Raw genomic sequence first — 27,980 nt, 5'->3', positions numbered from 1 at the left:
GTTGGGTCTTCGTTGCTGCGGGCGATCTTTCTCTAGCTGCGGCAAGCGGAGGCTACTCTTTGTTGCGGTGCATGGGCTTCTCATTGTGGTGGCTTCTCTTGTTGTGGAGCATGGGCTCTAGGCACGCGGGCTTCAGTAGCTGTGGCACGCGGGCTCAGTAGTTGTGGCTCGCGGGCTCTAGAGCGCAGGCTCAGTAGCTGTGGCGCACGGGCTTAGTTGCTCTGCAGCGTGTGGGATCTTCCCGGACCAGGGCTCAAACCCGTTTCCCCTGCCTTGGCAGGCCGATTCTTAACCACTACGCCATCAGGGAAGCCCAGAAAGGAGCATTCTGCCTGGGAATGGGAGCCTTGAAGGCTCAGTGGAAAAGAGCAAATATGAAAAGTTGGGGGAAAGACAGGCTAATGCCTAGAGACAGGAGAGTATGGAACATGCGCAAATTGAGCAAAACTGGAGCTTTTGGGGAGGGGAGAAAAGGGAAGGAGGGCAAGAGGGAAGCTGGAGGGGTAAGCAGAGTCCAGGAGCCCTCAGTAGTATCCCCCCACCTCTGAGGGGAGCCATGGTGGGCTTCCAGGAAGAGGAGTCACTCTGAAGGCTGCTCTGTGGGGTCCAGAACTGGGTCTGGGGAGCAGTGAGGGCTCCAGGGCTGGGCTAGGGGGGCATGAGGCAGAGCGAAACTTTGGGGACAAGATTCAGGGCATCCTGGCTGAGGGAGAGGGATTTCCGGGGCCAGTGAGGACGGTCAGGAGGGGAGGTGAGGTGTGGGGAGAGTGAGCTAGGAAAGGAACCCCAGGATCAAGTTGACAGAGGTGTGGAATTCCAGCGTGGGAAGGCCCGGGGGCTGTCGTGGATGAGCCAGCTTTCGGGGACGCCTGTGTCACCGCTTCTTAGGCTCCTTTGCCAAGGTCCACCCTGGTCTGCTCTTCAGCCGCCAACTGTGCCTTACACGGGCACTGGGATAGGTTCCGGCTGCCCCAGAAGCAGCTCAGCATACGTGTGGAATGTGGGGAGGTACAGTCCCACGCCAGGGACACGGCATGACCAATACTTCGATGGCTAAACCCAGAGGTAGGCTGGTAGATCAGGCAGTGATTCCTTCTAGAATTCTCCCTACCCGCTCTCCGGAAGCCAGGGTAGAAGGAATCCATCAAGTGTGGCGAGACAGAGGCGGTGTGGAGCTGTTGGAAGTCTCAGTGACACGTGGAAGTTCTTAATGACAGCAGGGAGTGAGTGTTTTTTGCCACTGCACCCTCCTCACTACTGTCACACCACCTTGCCTTCCACTGCCTGAGTCTGCTACACTGGTGTCCATTACCGATAGGATGACTGTTACATCACACTGTCATGGAGAGACATTTAGGCTCTCACTCCTCCTCCAGGATCCTCGTGCACCCCAACACTGTCATAAGGGTAGAGCATTCACACAGTCTCCCTGTCAATATTGCATGACCACCAAATTCCTATTACAGGGTCACCTGTCAGTGTCACCCACTGCTGTCGCCCTCTCACTGTCACCCATCCATGGGACACCTTGCTGTTTTCTGGTTTGCTCCACTGCCTGGGACATTCGTGTTGTCTCCTGTCACTGTTATACCCTTACCTTATTGCTGTGACATTGTCACCCATTAACAGTTGTACCGTCACCCAGGGTGTCAGGATTCTTAAACTGCAAGCAGCAGAAATCGGTCACGGCAGAAAGAACCCTTGGTCAGGTGCAGAATCCCTGGGAGGCTGGAGACCCAAGCCTGGGGGTTCTGCAGCCAGCAGAGTCACCACCAAATCGCCCACAGATCGGGTCCCACCAAAACACCATCCGTCCCCTCTCTGCTCCCCGGGCTCAAATGGTGCTTAATGATCCTGGACACTGGAAACCAGTGCCACCCTCAGCAAAACGGAGTCCAGGGGGCCCGGCTTCTGACGCCAGTGTCCATCAAAGTTTGGGGCAGAGTTACCTGGCTGGAGGACTGTGGGGGGGCGTATGTCCCCATCTTGCTTCAAGGGAACTGGGAGAATGGGGTCTGGTGTCTTGTTTTGTCATGGGATCCGCCTCGTGAAGGGGGCACTTTCCAGATCCGGGGAAAGATCATCTGAGTCACCTGATGGCCAAGGAGATGGCAAAGGTCCTATATGTTGTGTTGTCCCCGTCTTGTCATCAGTCACTCTTCCTGCCCCACCATCTCCCTCCTGTCACCCATTACCACGGCAGTGTCTTAATATTGTCATCTCTCACTGCAGCGCTCTCCTTACTGTCCCTTGTCACCGTCATATGGCTGCCCTACCAACATTACACCAATCCCTAGGGTATTTTCTTATTTCCATGTCACCTGTTGCTGTCCTGCTGTCTCCTCCTTGTCACCTGTTGCTGTCACACTGTCTCCATCACTCCCTGTTCTTGTTCATCGTCACTTGTCCCTGTCACATTGCCACACCATTCATGCTACCCTGAGGACCTCCACACTGTTGTCATCCTGTAGGGTCAGTATGGGACGTCTAAGTCATTCCAGCTCTATTGTTTCTCCCCACATCCCCCCACCCCAACTTTCTGTGCTGTCCTGGAGTTGCCTCTTGCAGACAGAACTCAACTGTGTGCGTCCAGGAGCAGAAGATTCCGAAATGCCCCATTAACGTGGGCCTGAGGGAAGGACAGAGCCAGGGCTGGCAGAGCGTGTCCAGGGGCACAGGGCCAGGGCTGGGGACAGAGACACGGTGGGGGGGATGGGAGTGCAGTGTGTGCTGTGTGGGGTGCACTGATCCTGCCCAGGCCTGGTGGTCTGGGGACAGAGTTCTCTTTGTCTGAGCACGGGAAGCAGCTGGGCTCAGGGAGGATGGAGCACATTGGCCGGGGATTTTGGCCGGATGCCTGGGAATGAGGCTGGGGAGGTGGCCGGTCCTGGAGTTCCCGGGAAGGTCAGGAGCAGGCTGGGAGGAGCAGAGACAGCAGCTGGACGCCGAGGGCTTCCCCATCTGATTCTCCAGGAATGACAGCTCCCCCGCAACCATTCTCACAATAGACCCCCAAGGCAGACTCTGCTATCCCCATTACACGGATGGGAAAACGGAGGCACAGAGCCCCAAGGCACTCACCCTGTCCCCAGAGCCAGTAAAGATCACAGGCAGAACTGAATCCAGGTCACAAAGCCCCAAACCTCAATCTCCTGGGCAGAGGGAGACAGCAGAATCCTGTGTCTCTTTGATACAGAAACATATATATTCTTTTCTCTTTAACAATGAACACAAATGTTAACCCCCATATGCATTGTTCCATCCTTCCTTTTTTTCTTTGTGTAAACATTTATTTTACTTGTCAACCAAATAAGTGCCTCTTAATGATTATCATTTTTATTGTTTTTTAAATTATATATGTATGTATATATATTTTAATTTTTTTAAATTTTTTTTGATGTGGACCATTTTAAAAGCCTTTATTGAATTTGTTACAGTATTGCTTCAGTTTTATGTTTTTTGGTGTTTTGGCCATGAGGCATGTGGGATCTTAGCTCCCCGACCAGGAATCGAACCCGCACCCCCTGTACTGGAAGGTGAAGTCTCAACCACTGGACCGCCAAGGAAGTCCCTATCTATTTATTTATTTATTTTAGGGACCGGGATAAAATTTATTTTTTATTTTTTTAACTTACCTTGAATTTATTTTTTTTAGTTGAAGTATAGTTGATTTACATGATAGTGTTAGTTTCAGGTGTATAGCACAGTGGTTCAGTTATACATATATATATTCTTTTTAAAAAAATTTTTGTTGAAATATCGTTGATTTACAATTTCAGGTGTACAGCAAAGTGATTCATATATATATATATATATATATATATATATATATATATATATATATATATATACACATACATATACATATTCTTTTTTTTTACATTCTCTTCCATTATAGGTTATTACAAGATATTAAGTATAGTTCCCTGTGGTATACAGTAGGTCCTTGTTGGTTATCTATTTTATATATAGTAGTGTGTATATTTTAATCCCACATTCCTAATTTATCCCTCCCCCCCTTCCCTTTTGGTAATCATAAATCTGTTTTCTATGTCTGTGAGTCTATTTCTGTTTTGTAAGTTCATTTGTATCATTTTTTAGATTCCACATATAAGCGATATCATGATATTTGTCTTTGGCTTACTTCACTTAGTATGATAATCTCTAGGTCCATCCATGTTGCTGCAAATGGCATTATTTCACTCTTTTTCATGGCTGAGTAGTATTCCATTGTATATATGTACCACATCTTCTTTATCCATTCATCTGTTGATGGACATTTAGGTTGCTTCTATGTCTTGGCTATTTTAAATAGTGTTGCAATGAATATTGGGGTGCATGTATCTTTCCTATTGTTTTTTAAATTAAGATACAAATTTACATAACATCAAATTAACCAAAGTCCACAATTAGCGTTGTGCAACCATCACCTCTATCTAGTTCCAAGATATTTTCATCACCCCAAAATGAAATCAAGTACCCATTATCCCCTCCCCCCAGCCCCTGGCAACCAATAATCTACTTTCTGTCTCTATGGCTCTGCCTATTCTGGACTTTTCATATCAATGGAAGCACACAATATGTAACCTTTCAATCTAGCTTTTTTTACTATTAATAATGATTTCGAGGTTCATCCACGCTGTGGCATGTATAGGAATTTCCTTCCTTTATATGGCTGAATAATATTCCATTGTATAGATGGACCATAGTTTGTGTATCCATTCACCAGCTGACACACATTTGGGTTGTTTCCACCTTTTGGCTCTTGTGAATAATCTGCTATGAATGTACTTGCTCTTTTCACTTATTAAGACATCTCGGTACTGCTTCTGTGTCAGTTCCGAGATAACTCGCTCCTTTTTTTTTATGTCTACAGAGGACTCTTTGGTGGGCTGAACTGCGATTTATTTACCTAGTCGCCTGCTGGTGGACTTACAGGGGCTAGACCTTTGGTCATTTCAGACAGTGCTTCAGGATATAGCCTGGTACAGGGGTCATCCTACGCTAGACATCATGCAGGGTTTCTAGAAATCTTTTTGTTATGGACAATGTCAAGCATATACAAAAGTAGAGTGAATATATAGACAGTGTGATGAGCCTCCATGGCGCCATCATTCAGCTTCAATACTTACCAATATATGGTCACCCTTGTCCCCTCCCACCCAACCAGCCTGTCTCATGAAGGAACAAGGGACAGAGTGGAGAAGCATGGGTAATGACAACCCTCGACAGGATCAGCCACTGGAGAGCAGGAGCCTGAGATGCACAGGGGACCACTTGTCCCCCGTGATCCCTCTGAAGCCAGAGTGATGGGGAGGATGGAAGCAGCACATCCACAAGAGCATGCAGGGAGCTCTGGGGGAGCGCTAAGAATCCTCTGGGGGTGGCAGATGTGACTTAGCCATCATGTGGTCGAGTGGTCACTCAGCCCAGGGCAAGGAAGGATGGCCATTGCTGACAACAAAAGTGCTGGCCTGGAGGAGAGGTGGAAGAAGTGCTGGTCAAAAAAACACTTGGAGATGGCCAACAGGCACATGAAAAGATGTTCAACATCACTAAATATTAGAGAAATGCAAATCAAAACTACAATGAGGTAGCACCTCACACCGGTCAGAATGACCATCATTAAAAAATCTACAGGGATTTCCCTGGCGGTCCAGTGGTTAGGACTCCGTGCTTCCACTGCAGGGGGCCCAAGTTTGATCCCTGGTTGGGGAGCTAAGAACTAAGAACCTGCAAGCATGTTCGCATGGCACAGCCAAAAATAAAAATAGTCTACAAATAACAAACGCTAGAGAGGATGTGGAGAAAAGGGAGCCCTCCTACACTGTTGGTGGGAATGTAAGTTGATGCAGCCACTATGGAAAACAGTATGGAGGTTCCTCAAAAAGCTAAAAATAGAGTTGCCATATGATCCAGCAACCCACTCCTGGGTGTATATCCAGACAAAACTGTAGTTCAAAAAGATGCATGCACCCTATGTTCATAGCAGCACTATTCACAATAGCCAAGACATGGAAACAACCTAAATGTCCATCAACAGATGAATGGATAAAGAAGATGTGGTACGTATATGGAATACTACTCAGCCACAAAAAAGAATGAAATAATCCTATTTGGATGAACCTAGAGATTATCATACTAAGCGAAGTAAGTCAGAAAGAGAAAGACAAATACCATATGATATCACTTACATGTGGAATCTAAAATATGACACAAATGAACTTATCCACAAAACAGAAACAGACTCATAGACATAGAGAACAGACCTGTGGTTTCCAAGGTGGTGGGGGGAGGGATGGAGTGGGAACTTGGGGTTAGCAGAAGCAAACTATTATATATAGAATGGATAAACAACAAAGTCCCACTTATAGCACAGGGAACTATATTCAATTTCCTGTGATAAACCATAATGGAAAAGAATATTTTTTAAAAAAGAATGTTTATATATGTATAACTGAATCACTTTGATATATTGCAGAAATTAACACAACATTTTAAATCAACTATACTTCAATTAAAAAATAAATTTAACAAAAAGGCACTTGGACGTCCAAGGCAGGAGCTCCCAAATGGGAGGGCTTCTTCCTGACACTCTAGAAAGAGAAATTGGAAGTGACAGAGGGGACAGAGCCACATAACCACAATGGGCAAACATTTCCTGAGCTGAAGACAGGCTTGTGTCTCTGAAGGAAAGGGCTCCTGATTCTCAGACTCCCCCCATTATGCACCCCCGAGAAGAGACACATGCCTGCCACACCTGGAATGTCATGAATTGGAAAACCAAGAGGGAATCCAAGGAGAGCGTTCTCATCTAGCACCACCAGAAGCCAGAAGACAACAGAAAACCACTCTGTACTTTTGAGAGGCTTTTTAACTGTGATGCCAGTGAGATGGTGCCTCGTATCCACTAGGATGACTATTATAAAAAATAAATTAAGTTAAATTAAAAACAGACAATAACTAGTGTTGGTGAGGATGAGGAGAAATTGGAACCCTTGTGCATTGCTGGTGGGAATGCAAAATGGTGCAACTGCTGTGGAAAACAGCATGGTGTTTCCATGAAAAGTTAAATCAAGAACTACCATATGATCCTGTAATTCAGCTTCTGGGGATCTACCCAAAAGAAGTGAAATCAGGGTCTGGAAAAGATATTTGCACACTTATGTTCATAGCAGCATGATTCACACTAGCCAAAAGGTGGAAACAACCCAAGTGTCTATCAAAGGATGAATGGATACACAAAATGTGGTTGATGCATACAATGGAATAGTATTCAGTCTTATTTTTATTCAAGAACAGAGAAATATTTATGTGATTATTACACAACTACCCTCTAGAAAGATTTTATATTAGTTTCCTAGGACCGCCATAACAAAGTACCATAAACTTTGTGACTTAGAGCAATAGAAATTTATTGTCTCCCAGTTCTGGAGACCAGAAGTGTGAAATCAAGGTATCAATAGAGTTGGTTCCTTCTGAGGGATGAGAGAGAAGGATCTGTTCCAGGTCTCTCTCTAGCTTTTGGTAGCCTCCGGCTTCCCTTGACTTGTAGATGGCTGTCTTCTTCCCGTGTATCTCCATATTACCTTCCCTCTGTGTGTGTCTGTCTCCGTATTAAGCATGTCTCTTTGTTATCTGTATTTTTCATGCTTTGATACCCGAGGCCTTGCTGACTCAGGGACTGCCCCTCCCAGGACTAATTCCTAGGCTCACCTGCCAGTGTGCCTTTCAAATGCAAACCAACCAATCCAGAGCCCACAACCTCAACCACCTCCTTTATCAAGTTCTCCTCCACCATAATCACCCCAGGGCCAGGTGCCAGACAGCTAGAGCCAGTCCCTATGCCCAGAGCTTGCTGAAATTATTCAAATTGGCCAATCTCAAGTGTACTTACCCTGCATTGCCTGGCCTTTCCCCGGGAAACCACAATAAAAGCCTTTTTCCCATCTTTCCCCCTTGCTCCATAGGTCTCCTGACCAACCCTGGTGCTTCTCCACGTGGCCCTGCATGGCGTACTGTGCCCCCTCCTTTTAGCAACTGTGAGTAACAATGTACCTTTTCAATGGCAGTTGTCTCCTGATATGTTGGCTTTGTCATACCTGCAGATTAAGACCTGCACTTTAAAACAGTCTCTCCATCCTAATTTCTCTCTTCTTATAAAGACACCAGTCATGTTGGTTTAAGGCGTACTCTAATGACCTCATTTTAACTTGATTGCCTCTGTAAAGACGCTATTTCCAAACAAAGTCACATTCTTTGTTAGGGTTAGGACTTCCTTTGGGGGTTAGGACTTCAATATGTCTCTTTTGGAGGAGGGGATGCAATTCAAACCATAGTTGGTTCTATCAGTTAACACTCACCCGAGCCCCTGAGAGAAACTGTTTGCCTGTTGACTGACAACAGGTGTGACACAAGAGTGTTTTCTTTTTTTTTTTTTTAATTTATTTATTTATTTATTTTTGGCTGTGTTGGGTCTTCGTTTCTGTGCGAGGGCTTTCTCTAGTTGCGGCGAGCGGGGGCCACTCTTCATCGCGGTGCGCGGGCCTCTCACTGTCGCGGCCTCTCTTGTTGCAGAGCACAGGCTCCAGACGCGCAGGCTCAGTAACTGTGGCTCACGGGCCTAGTTGCTCCATGGCATGTGGGATCTTCCCAGACCAGGGCTCAAACCCGTGTCCCCTGCATTGGCAGGCAGATTCTCAACCACTGCGCCACCAGGGAAGCCCAAGAGTGTTTTCAATCCCTCTGCATCCAGTGTGTCCTGAACCCTCCAGATTCCAATCTGGGGCAGCACACCAGCAGAGCCCACGTGGGCTTGCAGAGTTGAGGTCACCAAAGTGTATAAGCAGCTTGTGCCTGCTGAGGACCTGTTTCATTTCATCTGGAGGAGGCTGAGAAGGTGACCCCCTTCTCAGGGGACCCTAGGACCACACTCTCAGGGACCTCACCTGAGGACAGAGTCAGACACAAGGCATGGGCTCAGGGAAGTCCAGTGGGGGAGGTGGGTCAACCATTCCAGGTCAAAGTGTGGAGGCCACATTTGAAGAGATATTTGCACACCCATGTTGAAAACAGCATGATTCACAACAGCTAAGATGTAGAAGCAACGCCAGTGTCCATTGACAGATGAATGGATAAACTAAATGTGGTATCCATATGATGGAATATTTTTAAAATTTTTTAATTGAAGTATAGTTGATTTACAATGTTGTGTTAGTTTCAGGTGTACAGCAAAGTGATTCCTATATATATCTATATATGTATGTATATACATATATAGATATAGTCTTTTTCAGATTCTTTTCCCTTATAGGTTATTACAAAATATTGAGTATAGTTCTCTGTGCTATACAGTAGGTCCTTACATATAGTAGTGTGTATATGCTAATCCCAAACTCCTTCCCCCCCCTTTCCCCTTTGGTAACCATAAGTCTGTTTTCTAAGTCTGTGAGTCTATTTCTGGTTTGTAAATAAGTTCCTCTGTATATTATTTTTTTTTTAGATTCTGCATATAAACGATATCATATGATATTTGTCTTTCTCTGTCTGACTTACTTCACTTAGTATGATAATCTCTAGGTCCATCCATGTTGCTGCTGATGGCTTTATTTCATTCTGTTTTATGGCTGAGTAGTATTTCATTGTACATACATATGTGCCACATCTTCTTTATCCAATCATCTGTCAATGGACATTTAGGTTGCTTCCATGTCTTGGCTATTGTAAATAGTGCTGCAATGAACGTTGGGGTGCATGTATCTTTTTGAATTAGAGTTTTCCCCCGATATATGCCCAGGAATGGGATTGCTGGATCATATGGTAGCTCTATTTTTAGGTTTGTTTTGTTTTGTTTTGTTTTTTGGCAGCACCACAGGGCATGCAGGATCTTAGTTGCCCAACCATGGGTGGAACCTGCACCCCCTGCGGTGGAAGCATGGAGTCTTAACCACTGGACCACCAGGGAAGTCCCTATTTTTAGTTTTTTAAGGAACCTCCACACTGTTCTCCATAGTGGCTGTACCAATTTACATTCCCACCCACAGTGTAGGAGGGTTCCTTTTTCTCCCACCCACTCCAGCTCCATATGATGGAATATTATTCAGCCTTAAAAAGGAAAGGAGGGCTTCCCTGGTGGCACAGTGGTTAAGAATCCGCCTGCCAGTGCAGGGGACACAGGTTCAAGCCCTTGTCCGGGAAGATCCCACATGCCGCGGAGCAGCTAAGCCCGTGCGCCACAACTACTGAGCCTGCGTGCCTAGAGCCTGTGCTCCACAACAGAGAAGCCACTGCATTGAGAAGCCCGCGCACCGCAACGAAGAGTAGCCCCCGCTTGCCACAACTAGAGAAAGCCCACGTGCAGCAACAAAGACCCAATGCAAGCAAAAATAAATAAATAAAATAAATAATTTTTTTTTAAAAAAGGGAGGGAATTCTGACACCTGCTGCACCATGATGAACCACGAGGACATGATGCGCAGTGAAATAAGCCAGACACAGAAGGACAAATACTGTATGGTCCCACTCACAGGAGGTCCCTAGAGGAGTCAAATCCGTAGAGACAGGAAGTAGATGGTGGGGGCCAGGGGCTGGGAGAGGGGCTGGGGAGTCAGTGTTTCATGGGGACAGAGTTTCAGTTTGGGAAGATGAGAAAGTTCTGGAGATGGAGGGTGGGGATGGTTGCCCAACAATGTGAATGTACTTAATAGCCCTAAACTGCACTTAAAAATCATTCCACAATGTATATGTATATCAAATCATCACACAGTCCACTTATAATCAATACAATTATATTTGTCAATTATTCCTCAATAAAGTGGGAACATTTTTTAAAATAGTTTAAATAATGATTAGGATGGTAAAATATTTTAAATTTATTTTATTGAAGTATAGTTGATTTACAATGTTGTGTTAATTTATGCTGTACAACAAAGTGACCCAGTTATGCATATATATATATTCTTTTTCATATTCTTTTCCATTGTGGTTTATCACAGGATATTGAATAGAGTTCCCTGTGCTGTACAGTAGGACCTTGTTGTTTATTGTTCTATATATGATAGTTTGCATCTGCTAATAGGATGGTAACTTTTATGTTATGTGTATTTTACACAATTTTTGAAAAAAATATGGAGGCCACAGTCTCACTGCTGAGCTCATCCAAGCCCGGCCTTTTGGCAGAATTCCTTCTCTACCTTCGCCCTCTGTCTCTGAAGGGATGGGGCTGGGTGAGTCTGATTCCTCTGCCATCATTGTTCCCCAGGGCAGCTCCAGAAACATGATATCATGTTAGTTTCATTGAGAGCTCAGAGTTTTTCTTGGTTTTTGTTTTCTCTCTTGATGGAGAGAAGTCTGGATGTTTAAGCAGCTGTAGGATGAATAATTGCTGGCGGCCATTTCATTTCACAAGTCATGCATTTCCTGTACCTCTGATGGTTCTGTCACATTTCTAAAGTCACAATCCTCTCTCTGTCACTAGGGAGGGCAGACCTGGCCACTGGTTTCTGGGAGACAATTAGGGCAGATGTGCTGGTTGTGTCCAAACCACGGGGCTTTGAACTTGAGGTAATGGTCATGCGGCATCTGTCAGATGCCTTCTGCCCTCTGATCGGCTGGAAACTTCCTCCCAGGTTGGAGGGTGTATGAGCTTCCTATGGCCGCTGTAACAAATTACCACAAACTTGGTGGTTTAAAAAGCGCCAATTTTTGGACCTCCCTGGTGGTGCAGTGGTTAAGAATCTGCCTGCCAATGCAGAGGACTCGGGTTTGAGCCCTAGGCTGAGAGGATCCCACATGCCCCGGAGCAACTAAGCCCGTGCACCACAACTACTGAAGCCCTAGAACCCGTGCTCTGCAAAAACAGAAGCCACACAGTGAGAAGCCTGTGCATTGCAACGAACAGTAGCCCCTGCTTGCTGCAACTAGAGAAAGCTCGCTCAGCAACAAAGACCCATGCAGCCAAAAATAAATAAATAAATACATATTTTTTTAAATGCCAATTTCCTATCTTCTATCTTTCTACAGTTCTGGAGGTCAGAATCTGAAATGGCTTTCATTGGGCTAACATCAAGGTGCCCTCAGGGCTGCAGTCCTTCCAGAGGCTCTGGGGAGAGTCTGTTTCCTGGCCTTTTCCAGCTCCTGGGAGCCACCTGCATTCCTTGGACCGTGGCCCCTTCCTCCATCTTCAAAGGCAACAGTGTAGCATCCTCTTATCTCTCTCTGACCCTCCTGCCTCCCTCTTTTAAGGACCCCTGTGATTCCAGTGGGCGCACCCATGTAACCCAGGAGCATCTCCCCATCTGCATATCCATAACTTAACCCCGTCTGCAAATATGTTTCCATGATGGGTACCATCTTTCACAGGTCCTGGGGATTAGGATGTGGACATCTTTGGGATGCTCTATGTAGCCTGTCACAGAGAGTTTTCCTGATGGAGAAGAAACCTCCTCAGCTCCAGAGGAATAAACAAGATATGGAGTCTGAGCTCTCAACCTCCAGATCTTGTTTTCTTCATCTTCCAAATAGGAAAGAAAAATCTCTCTTTCGGTGATTTTCTGGGGAAAATCAAGTGGGATCAAGCTGATAGAAATGTGCAGTGGCCACGTGGTGGCCCAAGACCCAGGCGCCCAGTGACCTAGGCCTGAGGGCATCCTCCATGTCTGTAACAACCATTTATTGATCATCTACTGCATACCAGGCACGGGGGACAGGAAGGAAACAGAAACAGCTTCAGGCCCTGCCGTCCTGCAGTTTATCAGAGGCTGGGGAATGTTCACTCAACCATTTATTGAGTGCCTGCTGTATACCAGGCATTGTTCTAGGTGCTGGGGGGACACAGTAGCAAACAAAGCAAAGATCCCTGGAACTCACATTCTAGTGGTAGTAAGTGCCATGGAAGGGAGGTACTGGTGCCCCAGGGCCTGACTTTGGCCAAGGATCAGGGGAGGCTTCTCCAAGGTGGTAACACTTGCTCTGAGATTGGCCAGATAAGGAGGAGTTAAAAGTCAAGGAGGGCTTCCCTGGTGGCACAGTGGTTAAGAATCCGCCTGCCAATGCAGGGGACATGGGTTCGAGCCCTGCTCCGGGAAGATCCCACATGCCACGGAGTAACTAAGCCAGAGCGCCACAGCTACTGAGCCTATGCACCACAGCTACTGAATCCCATGTGCCTAGAGCCTGTGCTCTGTAACAAGAGAAGCCACCGCACTTCAAAGAAGAATAGCCCCTGCTGGCCTCAACTAGAAAAAGCCCACGTGCGCAGCAACAAAGACCCAATGCAGCCAAAAATAAATAAAAATAAAATAAATTTTGAAAAATTACTGAGGGAAAGGAAGGGAAGAGCATCCCAAGGAGAGGGAACGGCATGTGCAAAGGCCCTGTGTGAATTGCGTGGCTGGAGCACCAGGAACTAAGGGAGAGGGGAATGAGAGGTGAGGCTGGGACAATCTACGGGGATTTTCTTGCTATTTTAAAATCAACAGGGAGCCATCAAAGGCTTTCATTGCAGGGAGGTGATTACAAGTGGGTTCTGCAAAGATTGGGGCCCCTGGGCCAGGTGTGGATCAGTCCTGCTGGGAGAGGGAGGACCTGGGTACCCACCCCCAGCCCCGCCATCTGCACCCATCTCTCTGGGGCTCCGGCCTAGCCTGTCTCCCGATGGACCCATCCATCCCCCAGCTGCTGTCAGAGTCTCTACTTGCAGCTTCCTGCCCTGCCCCCAAGCCTCAAGGATACCACTGGTTCAGTCAACATCTATTAAACACCCACTGTGTGCCAGGTGTGTGTTTACATTTGTTATCACATTGAGTTCCACCAATAATCCTACCAGGAAGGTGTGAAGTCCAAGATCAAACGCGAAGACCGAGGCCCAAGGAGGCAGTTGGTTAAGTGCAGACTGTTGGTCCCAGAGGCTCAAGCACCACTCACTCTCGGAAGACACCCATGATCCAGGGTAGCCCCTAGGTCCTCAGTGAACATTCACTGCATCAATCAATGGATGAGTGAATGAATGAATGGTGGGCAAGTCCACTGTGGCTGGGGGGAAGGAGTGGAAAACATCCTCTCCTTTGGAGAGAGGTGAGTTGGACTCAGATTGAGAGGGGCCTTGAAAGCTAAACCTGGGAGTGTGGACGTGACCTGGTGGCAGCAGGGAGCCTTAGAGGGTTCTAGGCAGGGAGCCACACAATCTGATTGATGTTTGAGTTGGACCAGATTGCCAAGAAGGGTGGAGTTAATGGAGCCTGCCACTAGGGGGCACTCAAGTCTTCCTATAGATTGTCTTCAGAGCTGTACTGTCCAGATGGTGGCCACTGGCCACAGGGAGTGGTTGTGTACTTGAAACATGGCCAGTCCGAATGGAGATTTAAGTTTAAAATACACACAGGATTCTGAAGACTTCGTAAGAGAAAAAGAATGTCACATGCCTCACTGATGCTTTTAAAAATATCAATGATGTTGGTGATATTTGGGGCACATTGGGCTAAAAAAATTATTAAATTTCATCTGTTTCTTTTTTACTTTTTTTAATGTGGTTAAGATTGTGCACATGGGTCGCATTTATACTTCTATTGAACGGAACTTATTTAGAGAAAACAGTTACTGTTTTCAACAGTTGCCAGGGGGCAAACTACCCTCTCTTTTTCTCTTATATTGGTCATCCTTCAAGGTAAACATCCTACAGTGTTTTCTACCAGGTTATTCTTGCTCATTGACTAAAACTACATAATACAGGGACTTTCCTGGCAGTCCAGTGGTTAAGATTCTGTGCTTCCACTGCAGGGGGCATGGGTTCCATCCCTGGCTGGGGAGCTAAGATCCCACATGCTGCGTGGCGTGACCACAAAATAATAATAATAATAATAATAATAATAATAATATAATAGTACATAATAAATAGACCAAAAATAGAGAGTGAGGGTTATTGTTTTATAAATTGGAATCATATTGGATACACTATTTTTTTACCCAGGGTATCTTATGGAAACTGCTCAGACCACCTGCTAAGGTCCTAATTCACTCTTTGTAATTGTTTGATAATCTCCCATGGTGTGGATGAACCATAATTTGTTCAACCACATTCCCATTAACTGGTTTTCACTTGCTTTATAGGTTTTATTCCCTCTGCTACCTGAAAGAAAAAAAAAAAGCACTGCAATAAATATTTTTATACCTATGTCCATATGTGCTGATTATTTTATTTCTAAAGGAAAGAGTTCTAGGAATGAGATTGCTGGGTGAAAGGCTTATGTATTTTTTTTTTAGTAAATGTATTTATTTATTTATTTATTTATTTATTTTTGGCTGCATTGGGTCTTTGTTGCTGCGCATGGGCTTTCACTAGTTGCGAGAGCAGGGGTACTCTCCATTGCGGTGTGCGGGCTTCTCATTGCAGTGGCTTCTCTTTGTTTCAGAGCACGGGCTCTAGACGTGCAGACTTCAGTAGTTGTGGCTCGCAGGCTCAGTAGTTGTGGCGCACAGGCTTAGTTGCTCCGTGGCTTGTGGGATCCTCCCAGACCAGGGCTCGAAACTGTGTCCCCTGCATTGGCAGGCGGATTCTTTTTTTTTTATAAATTTATTTATTTATTTTTGGCTGCATTGGGTCTTCATTGCTGCACGCGGGCTTTCTCTAGTTGTGGCGAGAGTGGGCTACTCTTTGTTGTGGTGTGTGGGCTTCTCATTGCGGTGGCTTCTCTTGTTGCAGAGCACAGCCTCTAGAGCGCAGGCTCAGTAGTTGTGGCACATGGGCTTAGTTACTCTGCGGCATGTGGGATCTTCCCGGACCAGGGCTCAAACCCGTGTCCCCTACATTGGCAGGCGGATTCTTAACCACTGCGCCACCAGGGAAGTCCCAGGCTTATGTATTTTTAATTTTAATAGATTTTGTCGGGCTGTAGATATATATATTTTTTTAATTTATTTATTTATTTATTTTTGGCTGTGTTGGGTCTTCGTTTCTGTGCGAGGGCTTTCTCCAGTTGTGGCGAGCGGGGACCACTCTTCATCGCGTTGCGCGGGCCTCTCACTATCGCAGCCTCTCTTGTTGCGGAGCACAGGCTCCAGACGCGCAGGCTCAGTAGTTGTAGCTCACAGGCCTAGCCGCTCCGCGGCATGTGGGATCTTCCCAGACCAGGGCTCGAACCCGTGTCCCCTGCATTGGCAGGCAGATTCTCAACCACTGCGCCACCAGGGAAGCCCCCGGGCTGTAGATATTAATGAACTGATTCTAAAATTTCTATGGAAAGGCAAAGACCTAGAAGAGCCAACACAATACTGAAGAACAAAGTTGGAGGACTGACATTACCCAATGTCAGGACTTTCTATAAAGCTACAGTAATCAAGACAGCATGGAATTGGCAAAAGAATAAACACATAGATCAATAAAACAGAATAGAGAGCCCAGAAATAGACCCACACAAATATAGTCAATAGATCTTTGACAAAGGAACACAGGCAATCTAATGGAGAAAGGACAGTCTTCAATAGATGGTGCTGGAATAATTGGATGTCCATATGCCAAAAAAAAAAAGAGAGAGAGAATCTAGACACAGACCTTACACCTTTCACAAAAATGAACTCAAAATGCATCGTAGTGAGTTACAATGAATAGGTAAATTCACAGAGACAAAAAGTTGAATAGTGGTTACTAGAAGCTGGGGGAATGTGGTATAGGAAGTTATCATTTAATGGGTACCATTTCCGCTTGGGGTGATGAAAAGTTCCTGAAATAGATAGTGGTATGACTGCACAACATTGTGACTGTAGTTAATGCCGCCAAATCGTACACTTAAAAATGGTTAAAATGGTACACTGTGTATTATGTATATTTTACCCCTGGCCCACACACATAGAATCATAGACCTGGATGTAAAACACAAAACTGTAAAACTTCTAGAAGGAAACATAGGAAAAAATCTAGGTGATCTTGGGTTTGGCAATGGGTTTTTAGATACAACATCAAAAGCATAATCCATGAGGAAAAAAATTGATGTTGAACTTTAGTAAAGTTAAAAACTTTTGCTCTGCAAAGATGCTATTAAGAGAATGAAAAGACAAGTCGTAGACTAGAAGAAAATATCACAAAACATATCTGAAAAAGGATTTGCATCCAAAATAGCTGTTGCCAGGGCAAAGTATTTAAACCCTTTTGGAGAGCACATTCCTGCCAGCCATGCCCGAGAACACTTTTCACCACAGCCTCACCAGAAATGAGTGTTATCACTTTTTCAAATTTTTGCCAGTTTGAGAAAGTGGCATCTCACCATTGTCTCAATTTGCATGTCCTGACCCCCGGCCCATCTAAGCATCTTTCCGTCTGATTTTGGTGACCTGGATTTGCTTTTTTGTGTACTGCTTGTTCATATTGTTTAACCTTTATTTCCTTTTGGATTGTCTTCTTCTCAATTTGTACATGCTCTTTTTTTTTTTTTTTAATTAATTAATTTATTTATTTATTTTTGGCTGTGTTGGGTCTTCGTTTCTGTGCGAGGGCTTTCTCTAGTTGCGGCAAGTGGGGGCCAGTCTTCATCGCGGTGCGCAGGCCTTTCACTATCGCGGCCTCTCTTGTGGCGGAGCACAGGTTCCAGATGCGCAGGCTCAGTAGTTGTGGCTCACGGGCCCAGTTGCTCCGCGGCATGTGGGATCTTCCCAGACCAGGGCTCAAACCCGTGTCCCCTGCATTGGCAGGCGGATTCTCAACCACTGCACCACCAGGGAAGCCTGTACATGCTCTTTGTCTGCTGAATTATTGATTTCAAAATTTTGTGGTATCTTTTGTCATCCAGAGTTTCCAGTCTTGCCTAGGGAAGTCTCTTTTGTCCTCAGATCATATATATAGCTACTTAGATTTCCTAACCATGTTCTTATTTTTTGTATTTGAGTACTGAATCTATCTGGAAGATATTTTTGTTTATTGTATCAGCTGAGGGTCTACCTGTTTTTTTCAGATGGTTTGATAGCAGTATGCCAAAGTGTATTCAAGATTGGACCAATACCATTTAAAAAATAAATCACGTTATTCCCTGGGAATTAAAATGCCACCTTTTTCATGTATGTTGGGACATCTTTCTGGATTTTTGTGATTTTTTTTCCCTACTCATCTATTTAATTAGTTCCATTTTAACTATTTCAATTGAAGTATCGCCCTATTCTTTTTTACATTTGTGTTGGCTGGTCTTCCGTATAATTTTTATACAATTCAGGAAAAATAATTATGCTTTCCACACTGGGATGCTAAATGTAATCTCATTAAATTTATAATTTTTGGATAACGTATTTTATCGATATTGACCCATCAAAGAAATGCTATGTCTTTCCATTACTTCAGATCTTGCTTTATCTTCTTTAATGAGATTTTATGATTTTTTTATACAGTATCATATACACTAAATATAGTACAATATTTACTGTTGATTTTAGGGTAATTGCTTTTATTATATTTAAGCAATTTCTTTCTTTTTTTAAATTTTACTTCACTTTCACTAAAAAAGACTGCTGAATTTTATCAAATGTTTCTTAGTACATATTAATAGGATGTTGTGGTTTTTCTTGTTTAATTTGATAGAGTGCTTTTTATTGGAACTCTCTGGAATTCTGGAGATAAAGCTGACTATATCAGACTGTAGCTTCTCTTTTGGACAAATGACAATGTTTGATAACATGTAGAATTTTTCTATGTTCTTAGGTGAGATTGATCTGTATTTTTCCATCCTGTCATTATTGTTTTGGCACTGAAGCTGTGAAATGAATTCATAAAATGAGGTCATAGATTTACTGGGTGAGTTTTCTGTATTTTTCTATGGAATAGTTTGAATAATTTGGATTATGATTATGATTATTTAGTTTAGAGAAATTTTCTTTATATATTTCTTTAATCACCTTTCTAATATCTTTTATGTTCATTGACCTAATCACATGTTCCACTTGGGCCAGTGATCAGAATGTGCATTTTTCTCAGAAATCATTGATTTCCTCTAGGTTTTCCAGAAAGTTCTCTGAGCGGCATATAGAATTCTCTTATTTAACTGTTTGCATCTATGTTGACACCTTATCTCCTTAGAGGTCCCTAATAGTGTTTATTACCTCCCCCCACCCCCAGCTCTGATTTTTACGAATTAATCAGGCTTGTGAGAGGTTATCTATTTCATTGGTTTTTAAAGAATCCACTTCCTTTCTCACCCTGTTTGACCTTCCTCCCCATCTGATTCATTTCCGTTTTTCCTCTCTATCTATTCCATCTTCCTAATTTCTTTTTGTTCTTAGTCTAATTTGTTAACACAGTTCCGTCATTTTTGTTTTCTTTTCCTCTCTCTCTTTTTTTTTTTTTTTGGCTGATCTTAGTTCCCCGACCAGGGATCGAACCCCGGGCCAAAGTAGTGAAAGCACCGAGTCCTAACCACTGGACCACCAGGGAATTCCCACATCTTTGTTTTCTTTAACAATAGGATAATTAAGGCTCTGAGCATTTCTCCAAGATCAGTTTTATCTGTTTCAGGGATTTTGATATAAAATGTTACTTTCACTGTTTTCTGAATAGTTTACCAGTTCCCTTTTGGCTTCCTTTGTCATTCAAGTCATTGCCCTTCTTCACTGCTGATCTGTTTGGGGCAAGGAGGGTGACAGGAGGGTATGGGGTGGAAGGGTGGGCTTATGAGAGAGGTTATGGGGGGATCTTTGCCCACTTCTTTCTTTTATTCCCTTTTCCCTTCCATTCTAGAATGTTATCCATCCTAGAGAGTTTAGTGTGTGTCTTTTTCTTTGTTTCTGATTCTGCAAGATGTATACTGAGCTATGTGCCTGTGTTTTACATTTGCCCAAATGATGCTGTGCTCTCTCACTCACTCTCTCTCTTTCTCCCTCTCTCTCTCATTTCTTCCCTTCTCTACTGGCATTTTATTTTCTGATTAAATCAGAATCTGCATTTTTTTTCCTTGAGATATCTTTCACATACCATAAAATTCACGCCTTTTAAAGTGTACAGTTCAGTGGTTTTTTATTATATTTGCAAGGTTGTGTAACCATCACCACAATCTAATTCTAGAACATTTTCATCACCCCAAAAAGAAACCTCATACCCCTTGGCAGTCACCCCTCATCCCCTCTTCCCATTGCCTAGGGCAACCACGAATCTACCTTCTGTCTCTGTGGATTTGCCTGTGTGGACATGTCATATAAATGGAATCACACAACATATGAATTTCGTATCTGGCTTCTTTTACTCACCACAATGTCCTCAGGTTCGTCCATATTGTACTGTGTATCAACACTTCATGGCTGGCTAATGTGCCATTGTATGGAAGGATGGATCACGTTTTATTACCCTTTCATATTTGATAGACTGTTGGGTCGTTCCCACTTTTTGGCTATTATGAGGCACTTTGTTAGGAAGGTTTATCCACGTTGCTTCATGTGAGGCGTGTCTGTTAACTCCAGCTACCCTCGGGACTTCTGGCTGTACATCTCCCAGTTTCACCATCCATCTACTCCCCCAGCAATGGACCCCAGACCCCTTCAAATCTCTACCAAGCAAAACAATTATGTGATGAACTTGATTATTCCTCTTTTTTATTTTTAAAACAGCAATCTGCTGTGTTATTGGTCTAATCAGTATATCTTCTGCCATTTCTCTGAAGATAATAATTCAGTGGGGTTGTGTTGTGCTTTCTTTTCTCCTTCAATTGTTTTATTTTCCTGAGTTTGTTTGTTTATTTTTCCTGTGTTTATTCTGGTCTCTACCTTTCATTTTGGAGGTTCCCTTAAATCTTATATTTGAATGTGAGGTCCAGCAGCTGAAATGGTGGGGGGTTCATGTCAGTGGGGAGTTTCATCGAAGGCAAACTTTCCCAGAGGTCCCCCCGCAAACGTCAGTCGCTATAGGTCTTTTCTCTGAAGCCATTTGGTTTCTCCAGAGAAGACTTCCAGTCTCTTGTGTGTGTGGGTAGGAGGTGGGAGGGAGTACCCTTGGCTTTCTTGGGGCCCAGCAGGGAAGCACTGGTGATCTTCTCCAGTATGGAAGCTGTTAACCTAAAACAATAAAACAGCCAGTTATTTTACAAGCAAAATGGGTTTATTCAAGAGCAGCAAAGAATTGCAATTCGGGACATGCAACTATGATGAACCACGTGCAAATCCAGTAAAACAAAGGACACTCTTTTATAGAGGAGAAGGGGAAGTTGGGAGGGGATGTTGTAAATAAAAAGGCCATTGGAGGAAACTGGGATTAGAAGTATAGCGGCTTTTCATTGGCTGAGCTGTTGTCAGGCGAGGAGAAATCTTTCTTCTCCCTGTTGGGTAGTAAAGTAGTGTCACGTCCTGCCAGAGATGCAAAGTATCTCTTCCTGCTGGAATTTGTATTGATACATGTGCGTGGGAGCTCCCCCTTCTGGCCTCCCACCTCTATTTTAGTGAAGTTTCCCATTATTAATTTTCACAAAGCTTTCACCCGATCCCTTGCTTAAACATGGTTCCTTTTCTTCCCTCCCCACGCCTGGTACCTCCCATTTGGGAGCTAATTTCACAAGAGAATCAATTTCCTACCCCTCAGGAAATTCCTACCATTATTTCTTCAAATATTGTTCTTATTGATAACAGCTATTTATTGAGCACCATTCTAGGTCCTGGCAATATAACACTGAGCAAATCAGACAATTTATACCACTTGGAGCTTGCCCGCTCTAGTTCCTTGTGGAACCTTCTCTATTGGAATACCTGAGTTTATCCTCCATGCCCCTTAAAATTTTTTCCTGTGGTTCCCATTTCTCATTAACTAGCCTTATCTATAATTGGTTATTTTTCTAACCATCTGTTTTGTTTCATGATAATTGACATTTTTCCATGTCCATAAATTTAGACCACATTTTTAAATTTTTCTCATTTTTTTTTATTGATCGTATAGTATTCTATTATGTGGCCATAGCATTATATACTTAACCAATATTCTATCGATATTATTGGACATTTAGGTTGCTTCTAATTACTTACTCTTATGATAACATATATACTTATATACATATAACTATATTGCATAAGTATACATTATATATAGATATATATTACATACATCTATATTATATAACTATATGTAATATATAATGTATAAATATAATTGTATATGTATATAATATATATTATATATATAACTATATGTTTATGTAATATACATATATTATATATATATAACTTTTATTAAGTCTGTAATAATTTTCTTAAGATTGAATCCTAAACGTTGAATTTCTGGGTCAAAGGCCATTTATTCAACTTTTGGATACGTGTGGTCACTCACCTTCCAGAAACGTCCGTCCGCCAAATGGGCAAAGTAGGGGCTCCAGTGAATGACCCCCCCCCCCCGCCAGATTCCTGGAAAACAAGCACCATTCTGGGGAGATAAATTAATGGAAAATTCATGTGCAGTGGCCAGAATGGCCATGAGAACAGCCCAGGCCCTGGAGACACTGTCTGCAGCTCCAGGCAGGAAGGATGGGGCTGGTGGGATTGGAAAACGTTTGTGCTCTGCCGGGTAAGGGACACAAGAAAGTATCTTCCTAGAACACAGTAAAAGAGAAAAGAACTGTAGCTGGAATTAGGGGGCTTAGGCATGGCCGGAGAATCCGCTCTGGTGAACTCTGCCCTTCTTGTGCAATTCACAGACCGGATGCCTGGCTTCCCTTCCATGTCTGGGGCTTTGATCCGGGACAAGGAGAAGGCCTCTGAGTCTGGGGCAATGGGCAGGCTGGATGAAATCCCCACTCATTACTCTATAGCTCTAGGCTCTCAGGTTCAATCTTCATGACTCTTGATCTCCCATCTGGAAGATGCAAATAATAATAATCCCTGCCTTCTAGGGTCCCCATGGGGATTCGAGGTTACATTTGAGTGTCGAACATCATACATCAACAATAACAATCATGAAGTAATACTTAAGGGTCAGAATGTACTTTTCCTGTGCCAGGCACTGCCTTTCTTGTTTATGTATATTATCCAACTCACGCGACAGCCCCGCACAACTGGTGTTGCTGTCATGCCCATTTTGCACAAGAGTAAACTTTGCGTTTCAAAGAGGTTGAATAATTCACTGGCAGAGCTGGAATTTGAACTCTGTCCTGCAACTCCACAGCTCACACTCTGATTCCTGTGTGCTCTTGCCTCTTAGAGGGCACAGGTTTTTTTGCAATCTACACAGAGACAGCCTGTGCCCTGGCTGGGGCTTCCTGCCCCTTCTGTGGGGAAGCTTAGACACATTGTAACTAATTATAATCATGATCATCAACCGCTACTATGTCTAAACTTCAGTGGGCCCTGAGAAGATCCAGCTTGTGGACGTGCAAAGCTGATGCCTTTTCTGATATCTAGGAACCTCTGGGAGGTTGGTCTTTCCACACTGCAGGCCCTGCCCTGCCCACCTGCTCACCTGTGCCTGCAGTTTGTGGTTCGGCATTGATTTCCCACTAAAAGTGCTCTTTAAAGATGTGGTACATATATACAGTGGAATACTACTCAGCCATAAAAAAGAACGAAATAATGCCATTTGCAACAGCGTGGATGCAACTAGAGATTATCATACTAAGTGAAGTAAGTCAGAAAGAGAAAGACAAGTACCATATGGTATCACTAACATGTGGACTGTAAAATACAACACAAATGAACCTATCTACGAAACAGAAACAGACCGACAGACATAGAGAACAGACTTGTGTTTGCCAAGGGGGAGGGGGGTGGGGGAGGGATGGAGTGGGAGGTTGGAGTTAGCAGATGTAAGCTTTCATATATAGAATGGATAAACAAGGTCCTACTGTACAGCACAGGGAACTATATTCAATATCCTGTGATAAACCATAATGGAAAAGAATATTTAAAAAGAATGTATACATATATGCGTAACTGAATCACTTTGCTGTACAGCAGAATTTAACACAATATTGTACATCAACTAGACTTCAATAAAAAAAAATGTTTTTAAGTGCTCTTTAATCTGCCTGGGAAAAGATGAGGGGAGGGCGAGGATGGGAGAGGGGCCCTTGCAGGCAAAACTCCTCCCTTCCCTCCCTTCCTAGGTCCCCTGCCCTGAATCTATTCTCTCACCAGGTAACCTTACACTCTCTTCTGGGAAAAACTATCTTCCTCCTCTTTACTCTGTTCCCAGCGGACCAGATACTGAGGTTTCTCTGACGTGGAGAGCCTCTGCGATCTGGGTGCCAGCCGAGTTGCATAAACTCAGGTATCTTGGAAATCAGCCCCAGCCATGCCCAGCCCCCTGCAGCCTCAGGCAACAACGCCCACACTCATTCCTTGCTACATACTGTCATTGGCAAATACTAACAGATGCTCCCGTGGACAGAGCTGGCACTAACACATAAACAAGGGCACTTTTAAAGTGTACATTTCAACAGCATTAAGTACATTCACACTGTTGTGCAACCATCGCCATCCATCGTCAAAACTGTTTTCATCTTGTAAAACTGAAACTCCGTCCCCATGAAATGCTAACTCCCTCATCCCCTCCCCCAGCCCCTGCACCCACCGTTCTGCTTTCTGTCTCTATGAATCTGGCTCCTCTTGGAACCTCCTGTAGGTGGAACCACACAGAATTTGTCTTTTTGTGTCTGGCTTCTTTCACTGAGCGTCATGTCCTCAAGGTTCAGCCATGTTGCAGCAGGTGTCAGAATGTTCCTCCTTTTAAAGGCTTGAATAATATTGCATCGTATGGGCGGACCACGTTCTGTTGATCCATTTGTCTGCCGATGGACACTCGGGTTGCTTCCACCTTTTCGGCTACTGTGGATAATGCTGCTATCAACATGGGTGTACAAATATCTCTTGGAGACGTGTTTCCTTTTAATTCTTCTCCTAAATACTAACATTTTACAAAACCGTTCCGTGCTTTTGAAGTGAGCGGTGGATGTTGGACACCTTTACAAATTCACCGAGGTGTGCTAACTCAGAGATTAGCATTGTGGACTGCCCAGATTCAGCTCCTGGTTCTGTCACTTCTTCTGTGACTCCAGGCAGATCATTTAACCCTTCAATGCCACCTCAGCTTCCCTCCTCATCCGTAAAATGGGGGAGAATTACAACACCTGGTTTCCAGATCTAAATGTGGTGTTTCAGTAGATGCAAAGAAAAGACGTAAACACAGGTAAAGCACCCATCACAGTGCATGCATCTAAGCCACTTCTATTAGCGTGTCCTGACCTGCTTCCTCCCATGTGGCAGCTACACAGGGTCCCGTATCGTGGCGGCACCCCTGTTTTTATTTAACTGGACCACAGTGGGCAGACATTCATGTTTTCCTACCACAAATTACGTAGCAAGGAATCTCTTCTTGAATTTCCTTGCACACGCAAGTTTATTTGCAGGATGCACTCCCAGAAATGGGATGGCTGAGCCGAAGGGCATGTGCCTTTCACAGTTTTATAGCTGGTCTCTAATTGCCCTCCTCTGAGGCTGTGCCTGGGGCTGGGTCACACCTGCAATGACTGAAGGGCTGGGTCCCCACAGTTCACCCCACACCTAGTCATCTCAAACTTTGCTCTTTGACCATCTGATACCAGAGAGGCCTAAGAGGGAGGAACACAGAGGAAGAGGCTCTGGCCTGGGGACAAGTGAGGCTCTGATGTCCTGGGGGAGCAGGAGCCATGTGTGTGTGTGTGTGTGTGTGTGTGTGTGTGTGTGTGTGTGTGTGTGTGTGGTGATCGGTGCCTAAGACCAAAAGGAAGGAATGAGTGAATCACCCTGAAGGCCAGCGAGTTCAGCTTGCAAAGCGCTCTATGTCCCCAGCTAAGAAGCGTGAGCTCTTTTCAGGGCTCTAGGACAGCTCTGGGGGATTCTAAGTGGGGATGAGGGATGCCATCCTGTCTCTTTCAAAGCCATCTCTCGAGCTGCTGGTGGCTGGTGGGCATGGGGCTGGGCTGAGTCAGGAGCACCAGGCAGGAAGCTGGTTCAAAAGTAGAAACAGAGGTCAAGTGTCTGGATCCCTGGGGACAATGAATGAGCTCCCTGGGGCAGGGACCCTGTCTGTCCCGGCCATTGCAGTGGCTCCAGGAACCTAGGGCCTGTTGCATGAAGGGGCTGATACGCATTTGTTGATGGAATGAAGGCATGCATCACTGGTGGAGTGAAGAGGGGACATCTCCAGTAGAGCTGGATGGTCAACCGGCGGCAGGGGATGAGGGAGAAGTTGCCATTCAGGAGGATGCTTGGGCCCTTACCTGGGTGGGTGGGCAACGTTGAGATGAGTTCTGGGGACATATCTGGGAAGGCGATGGACGTGTGGGTCTCAGGCTCCCTGAGAGACTTGTGCTGCTATGGAGATAGGAGGGAAACAGAAGGTACAGGACACACGTGCTAGCTCAGGACCAGGGAACAGGTGTAGCGATAAAGGGGTAAAGGTGAGTAGAGTCACAATGTGAAAGAGTATATTAATCATGCGTTTGCATGTTCTGTATTTTTTGATGCTTTGACATCCGGGGGCCCTGCTGATCCTGGAGACAGGCTCCTACCAAGATTAGCTAATTCCTAGAGATAGTTAACAGCTGCCTCGGAGAGCACACCTTTCTTTCCTTTGCAAACCAGCCACTGCAAAACTCACAAACACAGCCACCTCCTTACTGGGCTCTCCACTCTGAGCCAGCATTCCTTCCCCTGCTCCAGTCACCCTGAGGCTTAGTACCAGGCGACTAGGGAGAGCCCCTACGCCACAGAGTTGGCTCAAATTATTCAAATAAGTCAATCCTGAATCTTACCTTGCTCTGCCTTGCCTTTCCCTTAGAAACCAAAATAAGAGGGGTGGGGAGGGGAATGGGAAGATGTTGGTCAAAGGGTACAAACTTCTAGTTATAAGATTAACAGGTTTGGGATCTAACATCTGGCATGGTGATTATAGCTAATAATACCGTATCACATACTTGAAAGTTGCTAAGAGAGTAGATCTTAAATGTTCTCATCACAAAAAAGAAATGGTAACTATGTGACAGGATGGCTACGGTAGTAATGGTTTTGCAGTTTACAAGTGTATTGAATCAACATATCATATACCTTAAATGTACACGGTTACGTGCCAGTTGGATCTCAATAAAGCTGGGGAGGAAAAAAGTTCCCAGAGGGCAGCTGCAGAGCATAAAACAAAGTGCAAGTTTCTTCTTAGCATGGGGCTCTGGGCAACTGCTGAGACAGAGCTGGTCTTGGAGCTGCATTTTACACACGGCAAAACAAGGAAGCAATTTGGCTTGAGCGTGCCCAGCTGGGAAGCAGCAGAATCACCAACACCTCCCTCTCGACACAGAATTGGGCTGCATCGTAGAGGCTTGAATGAGGTTCTGCAGTTCGGTCCTGCGCATGCCGGTCTCCACTGACAATTTCCATAATTACAGCTTGCTGTGCTACAACTTGGACTTCTTTTTTGTAAGTCACCTGGTCGGAATTGATAAAGAGACACTGGATGTTGGGGTAACCCAGAAGCGTTTGTTCACACGTGGTTTCTTTCCTAGCACTTTTTGTAAAGAGAAAGTCTTAACGACATAAATAAGAAAAATCTTATTTAAAAAGAAAAAACTGAAGAGCTACAAAAATGTCTCCCTTCAGGGTGAGTAGTTGCTCGGTTCCATGCCTGAGTTTTGTGGCTCGGTTTCACGTTGGGTTCTGTGGCTGTTTTTTGTGGCTGGGTCTTGTGGCTTCATTCTATAGTGGGGGTTTGTGACTGGGTTCTGTGGTTGAATTCTGTGACTGAGTTTTCTGTTGGATTCTGTGGCTGGGTTCCATTGTTGAGTTTGTGGCCGGGTTCTGTGGCTATGTTTTATGTTGGGTTCTGTGGCTTCATTCTATAGTGGGGTTTGTGCCTGGGTTCCATGGTTGAATTCTGTGGCCGAGTTTTGTATTGGATTCTGTGGCTGGGTTCCACGTTTGAGCTTTGTGGCTGGATTCCGTGGCTGGGTTTTGTGTTGGGTTCTATAGCCAGGTTTTACGGCTGGCTTTTATGTTGAGTTCCATGACTGCAT

The 27,980-nt window shown here is 44.6% G+C and overlaps 1 protein-coding gene across 1 annotated transcript in view; it reads right to left on the bottom strand.

The window, feature by feature from the left end:
• Positions 1 to 27,348, bottom strand: part of FBN3 (fibrillin 3) — a 90,288-nt gene extending 62,940 nt beyond the window's left edge. The window contains exons 1-2 of the mRNA XM_036847372.1: positions 27,247 to 27,348; positions 26,196 to 26,289 (exon numbers count right to left, since the gene is read on the bottom strand). Coding sequence (XP_036703267.1) covers positions 26,196 to 26,289; positions 27,247 to 27,348 — 196 coding nt within the window. The remainder of the gene's footprint in view (positions 1 to 26,195; positions 26,290 to 27,246) is intronic.
• Positions 27,349 to 27,980: the final 632 nt, after the last annotated feature.

The sequence above is a fragment of the Balaenoptera musculus genome, chromosome 3, assembly GCF_009873245.2.
Source record: "Balaenoptera musculus isolate JJ_BM4_2016_0621 chromosome 3, mBalMus1.pri.v3, whole genome shotgun sequence".
Lineage (NCBI taxonomy): Eukaryota > Metazoa > Chordata > Mammalia > Artiodactyla > Balaenopteridae > Balaenoptera > Balaenoptera musculus.
This window is presented reverse-complemented; position numbering and strand designations above follow the sequence as displayed.